This window comes from Garra rufa, chromosome 3 (genome assembly GCF_049309525.1).
Source record: "Garra rufa chromosome 3, GarRuf1.0, whole genome shotgun sequence".
Lineage (NCBI taxonomy): Eukaryota > Metazoa > Chordata > Actinopteri > Cypriniformes > Cyprinidae > Garra > Garra rufa.
The window spans coordinates 64,836,345-64,848,419 of record NC_133363.1 but is presented as its reverse complement, the minus strand read 5'-3'; the positions used below and the strand labels follow the sequence as shown (position 1 = coordinate 64,848,419).

The following is a 12,075-nucleotide window of genomic DNA, read 5'->3' as shown; positions in this document are numbered from 1 at the left end:
AAAATCACATAATAAAAATAAAACTGGTTGTGTTTGCTGTTGAGGTAAAGTAAAAACATTTCAAAATAAGAGTCCTGGTGCATTTCAGGCTTGTTTAAAAATCCTGCATTATAGATGAAATCTTTATTTTTTGGAACTCATTGTTATTTTGATAAAGTAGTAATGTGATGTGTGTGTGTTTCAGCATGACAGTGATATCAGCGCGTACACATACGAGCGGACGCTGATGATGGAGCAGAGATCTCAGATGCTGCGGCAGATGCGTCTCTCCAAGTCGGACCGAGAGAAAGAGGTGAGTGTGGAGACAAACGGAGGGTTTCTACAAGACAAACTCTCTCTTCATCAGCTCACGCTTCATTTCATCTCTGTCTCAAGCGAGTGCGCTGGAGTTTCGATGACGTGAGTGTTCACTTTATTCAGCTCCAGTCTCGCTGCGGCTCTGTCCCAAATCTAGTGCACTGCTTACTGTAAGGAGTTTGTGTTTGTGTTTAGAGAGTTATTTAATGGCTTGTAGGTGCTAGTGTCCCATACACCCTAAATACACCCTAAAAATCCTCACAAACTACAATTAATACAAATAGAAGTTAGTGTGAACAGGGTTATTATAGCTAACTGACAGTAAAAAGGTAAAAAGATTGATAATCGAAGTAAATGAAACATTATCTGAAGTAAAATATTAAAAACATTTCATTTCTGCTTGTTGCATGAAGCATCATTTCTTAATTTCATTCGATTTTAGTTGATGTATTAAAATCACTGAAACTAAGTTATATAATAAAATATATTAAAAACTGAAATCAAATTCATAAAAAATAGAAATAGACTTAGAATTAGAATTAATAAAATTAAAACAGAAAATATACATTAAAAAAATGTATTAATATATTTAGGAAAACTATAATAAAGGCAATTTAGGCAACTTAATAAAGTAAGTTAAAGTTAAAGTTAAAGATCTGAATTTATTGAAGCTACATAGAAATGTTAAATATAAACATTGTAAACAAAGACAGATGACGAAAGTAAAATTACAAAAATGTATAAATAAAAGCTATGTCATTTATTATGTAAAATATATACATTTCAAAAATAAAAAAAACTTGAAGTATATAATATATATATATATATATATATATATATATATATATATATATATATATATATATATATTATTTATTTATATATCATTTATTATGTAAAATATATACATTTCAAAAAAAAAAAAAAAATTGAAGTATATAATATATATATATATATATATATATATTATTTATTTATATATCATTTATTATGTAAAATATATACATTTCAAAAATAAAAAAAACTTGAAGTATATATATATATATATATATATATATATATATATATATATATATATATATATATTATTTATTTATATATCATTTATTATGTAAAATATATACATTTCAAAAATAAAAAAAACTTGAAGTATATAATATATATATATATATATATATATATATATATATATATATATATATATATATTATTTATTTATATATCATTTATTATGTAAAATGTATACATTTCAAAAATAAAAATAACCTAAAATTATATATAAATAAATATATATAAAGGCGATTTTTATTATCTAAAATGATTATATATACTGTGTTTAAAATATAATTCTGTAAAATATATTTATTTTATTCAAAGTATATTAATAATTATAATAAAATAAATAAGGCAGGAAAATCCAGTTGTGACATTTTTTTTAAATATCAAAACATTTTAATAAAAAAAATAAAGACATTTTTATTTCATTTTAAAATTACATCAACAAAATTAAGACTAAAACTAAAAATATATAAATAAATAAGCTATGTTTATTATATAAAATTAATATATACAATTTATTTAAAATATAATTATGTAAAATATGTTTATTTTATTTAAACTGTATTAATAATTATAATAAAATAAATCATGTTGGAAAATCCAGTTTTAAATTTTAAATAAACATCAACACATTATAAAAAAAAAAATAATTATATATATACATTTTATAACATGTATACATTGGTCAACATTTGAAGTGGATTAAAAGAGCTCATTAAAATGGTCCTAAGACAAAAACTGGTATTGTTTTGATTTTAGGACAACTTTGATGAAAGGTTTTGATCCACTTCAAATGTTGACTACTGTATATATTATAAGGCTGAAAATTCCAGTTATGACATTTTAATCAAACATTTTAATTTTAAAAAATGGATAAGAAGTCTTAGCACTTTAACTGCAATGAAATAAAAATAAATATTTTTATTAAAATGTATGAAGTTGAGGTGCACAGAAAGAGCAGCTGTTGCAGCTGTTTCTGTCACATTGTGCTGGAAAGCCCCGCCCTCAGTGAAATCTAATTGGTCCATTCCACTCGTCTGATTTGAATAAGTGTTGTGATTGGCTGAGGTTGTGCATTGAGGTGATGAAGGTTCTCTGAGTGTGTGTTGTGCTCATCTGCAGGCGCAGCTGGTCAAAGACAGGAACTCAATGCTGCGTCTGACCAGCATCGGCTCGGACGACGACGACGACACGGACGGCCCCGGAGCAGGAGACCGCGCCGCAGAGTACCGGCGCGTCCACATGACCTGGACCAAAGACAAGGCCCTTCAGCTGCGGAGCAACACGCAAACCAACACGGCTTCCTGCTGCAGCACACCGGAGGGGTTCAGAGACATGCTCAACATCCGACCGTGAGCCTTTGGGTTTCATTTAAGCTTTATTTGAACAGGAAAATCATTCAGAACAGGTCCTTATTTACAATAACAGCCTGGCAACACCATCAATTGATTATCTTGAGTCTGCAATCATGATAAACACACATACGCTCACAAAAACACCTGTTTTGGCGTCATAAAACCTGTAAGAAGAGTCAGTTTTTTAATAAATAAGCTTTCTATTGATGTATGGTTTGTTATGATAGGACAATATTTGGTCGAGATGCAACTATTTGAAAATCTGCAATCTGAGGGTGCAAAAAAATCTAAATATTGAGAAAATCACCTTTAAAGTTGTCCAAATGAAGTACTTAGCAATGCATATTACTAATCACAAATTAAGTTCTGATATATTTACGGTAGGAAATTTACTAAATATCTTCATGGAACATGATCTTTACTTAATATCCTAATGATTTTTGACATAAAATTAAAAATAAATCATCAACCATCTTTGAAACTTTTATATGTCACTTCTAAACTGCTAAAGATACTGCTCTAATTACAATGTATTTTTAAATGACTGTTAAGATGCTCTATAAAATGTTTCTATTACTTTGAAATGGCAAAAGATTAGAATAAAATAATTAGTGCACAATTAAAAATACGCTTATAGTTTTAATGTTTAATATTATTATAATACTTTATTATAATTACAAAAAATATTTTATTTTTTTATCATGAAATGCACATTCTATAATATTGTGGTAATATTTATAATTGCAGATATTAATGTTTTATAATAATAAAACAGTAAATATGTATGTAATAAAATATATTAAAAACTAAAATCAAAGTAGAACATTTTAGTAAAAAAAAGAAGTCTTAGAACTATAACTGAAAAAAAAAATATATATATATATATTTATAAAAAACTATGTTACACTTAAATGAAGTTTAACCACACAGAAACAAAAAATGAGAAAGTTAGTGCATAAATAAATGTGTATAATTTTAATGTTTAATATTATTAAATATAGTAATAAATACAATAAAAATATTTAATTAATTTTTAGTCATTTTATTATCATTTATTTTTTGTTCATTTATAATAATATATTTATAAATAATTATAATAAAATAACAGTAAGTATTTTTTATTTAATAAATAACCAAACAAATATATGTGTTAAGAGTTTTATTTGTAATATTTTATATGAGCCTATTTATAATATTTTATTACAAATAATGTTATTTTTATTATAATGTAAATATAATTATGTTTACTATAATTATTATAATTAACATTTTTTTAAAAATTCTATAAAAGAATATTATTTAAAGTTGCAACAATATATATTAATTATTATATATGTAATATATTTTAGTGTGATAAACAATTAAGATTTGACTTATATAATTAAATATATAAATAAAATATTTATTACATTAGCATATATATATATATATATATATATATATATAGGCCATTGCTATAAATATGTTATTTTGCAGTATTATAATTATAAATAATACTACAGTGTTATATAATGTGTGAATATACAGTAGATTTCTAATTTATTATTTATTTGTGACCCTGGAGCACAAAACCAGTCTTAAGTCGCTGGGGTATATTTGTAGCAATAGCCAAAAATACATCGTATGGGTCAAAATTACAGTTTTTTCTTTTATGCCAAAAATCAATAGGAAATTAAGTAAGTATCATGTTCCATTAAGATTTTTTGTAAAATTCCTATTGCAAATATATTAAAATGTAATTTTTGATTAGTAATATGCATTGTTAAGAACTTAATTTGGACAACTTTAAAGGTGATTTTCTCAGTATTTTGATTTTTTTGCACCCTCAGATTCTAGATTTTCAAACAGATGTATCTCGGCCAAATATTGTCCTATCCTAACAAACCATACATCAATAGAAAGCTTATTTATTGTTCTTTCATATGATGTATACATCTGAGTTTTGTAAAATTTAACCTTATGACTGGTTTTGTGGTCCAGGGTCACATATAATAAATCTAGGGACACGGCTGTATTGCAGTGTTTCATATTGAATGTATTTTTAATTGGTGTGTGTCAGAGATCATTCCAATGTGCGGCGGATGCACACCGCCGTCAAACTCAACGAGGTGATCGTCAATAAATCCCACGATGCTCGGCTGGTCCTCCTCAACATGCCCGGGCCGCCCAAGAACCCGGATGGAGACGAGAACTGTATCCTTAAACGTTTGAGTCCTGACCGATGCATCAAATATTCAATATATTGGTTTCCAAATGCATTTGTAATGGTTTCCCTTGACCAGGATCCTCACAGATATGGAGTTCCTGGAGGTGCTGACCGAGGGTCTGGAGCGCGTCCTGCTGGTGCGAGGAGGAGGAAGTGAGGTCATCACCATCTACTCCTGATAGCAGCGTCCGCCAGAGTGTTGAAAAGGGAAGTGTGGCCAGTTGAAAATGTTTAGTTTGTGTTTCTCATCATTGAGCGCGTCTCAGAATCTGCCAGCTCTGTTTTCAACTTTAGTTTGCGCTCCGACCAACAGCAGTGTTTGATTTAGCAGCTCTGCCCATGTTCATGTGTGTGTGTGTGTGTGTGTGTGTGTGTGTGTGTGTGTGTGTGTGTGTTGTGTGTGTGTGTGTGTGTGTGTGTGTGTGTGTGTGTGTGTGTGTGTGTGTGTGTGTGTGTGTGTGTGTGTGTGTGTGTGTGTGTGTGTGTGTGTGTGTGTGTGTGTGTACCTGGTATTCATCACGTTGTGGGGACCAAATGTCCCCACAAGGATAGGAATACCAGTAGATTTTGACCTTGTGGGGACATTTCTCAGGTCCCCATGAGGAAACAGGCTTATAAATCATGCACAATGAGTTTTTTTGAGGAAGTAAAAGTGTGCACAATCTCCTGTGAGGGCTAGGTTTAGGTGTAGGGTAGGGTTAGGGCGATAGAAAATACGGTTTGTACAGTATAAAAACCATTACGCCTATGGAATGTCCCCATAAAACATGTAAACCAGTGTGTGTGTGTTTGTGTGTGTGTGTGTGTGTGTGTGTGTGTGTGTGTGTGTGTGTGTGTGTGTGTGTGATGGACAAGAGCACGTTCCTAGACTGACTCAGGGCTACAGCCATTCATACTGGACCTAGTGTGTGGCTTTCAGACGAGTGTGTGTGTGTTTGTGTCGAGAGTCCTTCTGTTGAAGCTTGAACAGCAACTGAAAGAATATTCCAGCTAAAAATCGCCATCTTACCAGCAGTTACTCGCCCTCCTGTCATTTCTACAGACGCCTGTTTCCTCTAGGATTAAATAATTAACGCAAATGCACTTTTATGTCACAATTCTGACTCAGATGCACAATGAGACTGAGAAGAAAAGTCAGAATTGTCAGATGTAAACTCTGGCAAAAATTGTGAGATAAAAAGTCTTAATTACCTTTTTTTATTCTGTGGCTGCTACAAACTCAGAATCGCAAGAAAACAGTCTGCATTTCTAATGCAATATATTCTGGAAGGACTAAGAAAAAGTCCGCTTTTTATTTTATATTATTTTTTATTCTGTGGCCAAATAAGTTGGAATTGCAATTAAAAAAGTCGGAATAGAGTTTGTAAACAATGTTGATGCCATTTGAAGATTTAAAAGTCTGAATTATGAGAAAGCTAGAATTGCGAGAAATAAAACTAGTCAATATTTTGAGTTTGTCTTGCAGTTATGTCCTGCATTTCTGGTGCAATAAACTGTAGAAAGACTAAGAGAAAAGTCAGCTTTTTATTATTATTTTTTTTTTTTCTGTGGCAGGAACAAAAAAGTCGTAATTGCAAAAAAGGCATATCATTTGTAACTCACAATTCTAATGCAATTTGAAGATTTAAACTTGCATTTCTAAGTAGAGAAATTCAGAGAGTCAGAGTTGCGAGATATAAAACAAGTCCAAATTTAGAGTTTTTATCTTGCAATTGTGTCAGAACACAATTTTGATCAAAAAAGATTTAGGATTATGAGCTACAAACTCAGAATTGAGGAAAGAAAAAAGTCTGCATTTCTGATGCAATAAACTCTGAATTGTGAGATAAAAAGTCAGAATTACCTCTTTTTTTACTCTTTTTATTCTGTGGCAGAAACAGAAAAGTTAGAATTTCAATAAAAAAGTCATAATAGAGTTTGTAACTCAGTTTTGATGCAATTTCAAGATTTAATCTTTCATTTTTAAGGTGAAAAGTCAGAATTACAAGATATCTTTAAAATGTCAGTATTTCGAGTTTATATCTTGCAGTTGTGTCAAAACACAATTCTGAGAAAAACAGACAGAATTATAAGATATAAACTAAGATATAAAAGTCAGTTCTTTTATTTTGTTTTTTATTCTGTGGCAGAAATAAAAAAGTTGGAATTACAATAAAAAAAATCATAATAGAGTTTGTAGAGTTTCAAGATTTAAACTTGTATTTCTATGGAAAAAAGTCAGCTTTTTATTTTTATTTATTTTTTATTCTGTTGGAATTGCAATAAAACACAATTCTGAAAAAAAAAGAATTATGAGCTACAAACTCAGAATTGCACGATAAAATTCTACAAAGACTAAGAAAAAGTCAGCTTTTTATTTCATTTTTTATTCTGTGGCTGGATTGCGAGATATAAAACAAGTCAAAATTTTGAGTTTTTATCTTGCAATAGTGTCAAAACACAATTCTGAGAAAAAGATTCAGAATTATGAGCTACATTCTTAGAATTGCAAGACAAAAGTCTGCATTTCTGATGCAATAAACTCACAATTCTGATGAAAAAAAGTCTGAATTGTTAGATAAAAAGTCATAATTACCTTTTTTTACTTTTTCTGTGGCAGAAACAAAAAAAATGGAAACTGGAAACGGACGAAAAATCACAATTCTGATGCAATTTCAAGATTTCAACTTGCATTTCTAAGAAGAAAAGTCAGAATTGTGAGAAAAAAACTCTTTAAAAAGTCAGTATTCTTAGTTTTTATCTTGCAATTATGTCAGAACAATTCTGAGTAAAAGATTCCGAATTATGAGCTATAAACTGCATTTCTGATCCAATAAACTCTAGAAAGACGAAGAAAAAAAAGTCAGCTTTTAAAAAAAAAAATAATAATAATAATTTTGTGGTGGTAACAAAAAAAAACTGAATTGCAAGATCTTCGTCAGACTTTATGACATTTGTGCAATTCTGACTCTTTTTTTTTTTCTACCAAGTTAATATTTTGCAATTCTAAGTCTATATCTCTCAATTCTTTTTCCCAGAATTTAGAAAAAGTCACAATTACCTTTTTGTTTTATTTTATTTTTTATTACTGAGCTATAAACTCATAATCTAAGATAAAAACTCAAAAAGGCTAAATATAAATCAGCAATTCTAAGGAAAAAAACTGAAATATTTTGCAATTCTGATTTTTTTATCTCAGAAAATTTACAACTTACAAGTCTGTCTTTAATTATGACCTTTTTTTTTTGCAATTCTGAGTTTGTACCTTGTGATTCTGATTCTTTTTTCCCTACAAATTAATATTTTGCAATTCTTGAGTTTATATCTCTCAATTATTTTTTCAGAATTAAGGAAAAAGTCCCATTTACTCTTTTTATTTAATTTAATTAAATTTAATTGTATTTGATTTTTTTGTTACAGGGATATGAACTCATAATCTAAGCTAAAATCTCAAAAAGGCTAAATATAAATCTGCAATTCTAAGGAAGAAAAACTCAGACTTTATGACATTTTTGCAATCCTGACTCTTTTTTTCCTACCAAGTTAATATTTTGCAATTCTGAGTTTGCATCTCTCAAAAAAACTCACTACTTACAAGTCTGTGACTTTATTTCTGATTTTTTTTTTGCAATTCTGAGTTTATATCTCTCAATTATTTTTTCTCAAAATTAAGGAAAAAGTCCCATTTAGCCTTTTTATTTAATTTAATTTAATTGTATTTTATTTTATTATTTTTTATTACAGAGATATAAACTCATAATCTAAGCTACAAAACTCAAAAAAAGCAAAATTTTAAACTTGCAATTTTAAAGAAATAAACTCAGAATTTTAAGATGTAAATGTTTTTGAGAATTCTGATTTTAAAATCATGCAGTTCTAACTTAATTTCTCAGAATTGTGAGATAAAAAGTCACAATTAGCCTTATTTTATTTGATTATTTATTTGGAAACAGGCTTCCATACATAAACTTGTCTTTCTTCAATGAAAAACAAAAGAAGCGTCTGTTTTCATGCAGCAGAAGTTGATTGATCTGATACTGACAAACTCCAAAACGATAAAAATACATCATAAAATATAACTACAGACAATAGTTAGAGACAAATAGACTCATTTCAGAATCCTTGAAGTGTGTTTTTGACAGTATAAATCACTCGTTTACATGTCAGTGTCTGAAACAGAGGTCTGATGTAGAAAGCGAAGCGAGTGAATGCTGGTGAAGTCTGATTTTAGTGTTGAACTCGTGCTGAAATGCTGTTTGTCCTCTGCTCGCTCCACATTGGCTCTGCATGAGAATCTGATGCCAATCCAAGCTGAAAACAGCCACTTCATCATTGTGATCTTCATCATCAGTGTCCTGTGAATGTGGACGTTCAGATGTAAACACATCCAATCCCAGCGAGTCTTTGTTCGTCTGTTGAGACGGAGTTAAAACCACTTTTACGGATGTTTATGTTGACTTTTTATCATGGGTTGCTTATATCTTTATGTGCAGGGATTGTCCATTTGTTTTGTCATTTTTGAAAGTGTTATCTGCTATTTTTATCACCTGGAAATAATAAAATGACAGTAATACATCTCTTTTAAACGTGCAAGTGTTGAGTTTTTATTGGGAAATTCATTTTCATTTTGAAATCGTATTAATAAGTTAGTATCACTGAGATACTCTTATAGTTTTTCATTTTTAATTTCTGTTTTTAGTCATTTTGTTGACAATGTCTGTATAGTTTTATTTTTAATACATTTTTAGTTATTTTAGTACACACATGCGCACAAAATAATGAAATAGTTGTTTTTATATATATTTTCAGGTTTTTATGATTTTAGTTTACTGAGATAATGTATTTATTCATATTTTGAGTTATTGTTTTTTATTACTTTTTTTATTACGTTTTAGTTATTTTAGCACACACACACAATAACAAAATAGTTTTTTTAAATATATATTTTCAGTTTTTTATGGTTTTAGTTTACTGAGGTAATGTATTTATTCATATTTTGAGTTATTGTTTTTATTATTTATTTATTTTAAATTACAGTCTTAGTTATTTTAGTACACACATAAAATGACAAAATAGTTTTTTAAATATATTTTCAGGTTTTTATGGTTTCAGTTCATTGAGGTACTATATTTATTTATATTTTGAGTTACTGTTTTTTTATAACTTTTGTTTTTATTTTTAATTTTTTTTAATTACAGTTTTAGTTATTTTAGCACACACACAATAACAAAATAATTGTTTTTTAAATGTATATTTTCAGGTTTTTATGGATTTAATTTACTGAGATAATATATTTATTTATATTTTGAGTTATTGTTTTTTTATAACTTTTGTTTTTATTTATTTTTTTAATTACAGTTTTAGTTATTTTAGCACACACACAATAACAAAATAGTTGTTTTTTTAATATATATTTTCAGGTTTTTAAGGTTTTAGTTTACTGAGATAATATATTTATTCATATTTTGAGTTATTGTTTTTTATTACTTTTGTTTTTATTTATTTATTTATTTTTTAATTACAGTTTTAGTTATTTTAGTACACACACAATTAAAAAATAGTTGTTTTTTAATATATATTTTCAGGTTTTTATAGTTTTAGTTTACTGAGATAATATATTTATTCATATTTTGAGTTATTGTTTTTTTTTTTACTTTTGTTTTTATTTTTTATTACAGTTTTAGTTATTTCAGCACACACAGAATAACAAAATAGTTTTTTTAAATATATATTTTCAGGTTTTTATGGTTTTAGTTTACTGAGGTAATGTATTTATTCATATTTTGAGTTATTGTTTTTATTATTTATTTATTTTAAATTACAGTCTTAGTTATTTTAGTACACACATAAAATGACAAAATAGTTTTTTAAATATATTTTCAGGTTTTTATGGTTTTAGTTCATTGAGGTACTATATTTATTTATATTTTGAGTTATTGTTTTTTTATAACTTTTGTTTTTATTTATTTTTTTAATTACAGTTTTAGTTATTTTAGCACACACACAATAACAAAATAGTTGTTTTTTACATGTATTTTTCAGGTTTTTATGTATTTCATTTACTGAGATAATATATTTATTCATATTTTGAGTTATTGTTTTTTATTACTTTTGTTTTTATTTATTTATTTAAATTACAGTTTTAGTTATTTTAGTACACACACACACACAATAACAAAATAGTTGTTTTTTTAATTTATATTTTCAGGTTTTTTTTAGTTTATAATAACTCTCATTTCTAAAATTGATATGAAATCATAATATTAAAATGGTTTGCTTTATAAAACAAAAGCATTTATAAATAATAAAATGACAGTAATACATCTCTTTTAAACATGCAATATTGTGTTTTTCTTGGGTTTCCTATTAGGAAATTTATTTTAATTCCAAAAATCATATTAATAAGTTTTTATTTTATTTATTTATTTATTTTTTATTACTTTTAATTTTAATACACACAAAAAAGCTAAATAGTTGTTTTTTAAATATATATTTTCAGGTTTTTATGGTATTAGTTTATAATAACTCATTTATACATTTGATACGGATCTAAAATATTAAATTAAAATGGTTTGCTTTATAAAACGACAGCAATTTATAAATAATAAAATGACAGTAACACATCTCTTGTTGGGTTTTTCTTGGGTTTCCTTTTAGAAAAATTCATTTTAATTCCAAGAATGTTTTCTTACAGTCTTAAATCATATTAATAAATTAGTAAAATGTCACATCAGCGCTACTGAGATACTATATTTATTTATATTTTAAATATTATTTTTTTATTACTTTTATTTTTTATTGTAATTGCAGTTTTAATTATTTTAGTGCACACAGACACACAATAATAAAATGGTTTATTTTTTAAATATATATTTTCTTTTATGGTTTTAGTTTATTATAACTGTCACATTTCTAATATTTATATAATATTGTGAAATTAAAATGTTCCTGGTTTTATTGTTCTTGATTCATATGTGTGACAAATGTTTAAAAAAAAATATCATGACAAACGTTCAGTTGATAACATAAACAAATTTAAGGAGAAACAGCACTGACCTTTTATTCATAGACATAAATGTAACATTATACAGGCTTGAAATCTGCCTGGATACAAATGACCATTCAGTGAATTTTGATTGGTTAAAAAAAGAAAAAACAAGTTCCTGGTAAAACCGAAAG

General features: G+C 27.2%; 1 protein-coding gene across 1 annotated transcript in view; it reads left to right on the top strand.

Annotated features, from left to right (window-relative positions):
- Positions 1–5,306, top strand: part of LOC141331745 (solute carrier family 12 member 6-like) — a 6,872-nt gene extending 1,566 nt beyond the window's left edge. The window contains exons 2-6 of the mRNA XM_073836775.1: positions 185–292; positions 376–399; positions 2,479–2,708; positions 4,771–4,904; positions 5,005–5,306. Of these exons, the coding sequence (XP_073692876.1) occupies positions 185–292; positions 376–399; positions 2,479–2,708; positions 4,771–4,904; positions 5,005–5,096 (588 nt within the window). The 3' untranslated portion in view covers positions 5,097–5,306. The remainder of the gene's footprint in view (positions 1–184; positions 293–375; positions 400–2,478; positions 2,709–4,770; positions 4,905–5,004) is intronic.
- Positions 5,307–12,075: the final 6,769 nt, after the last annotated feature.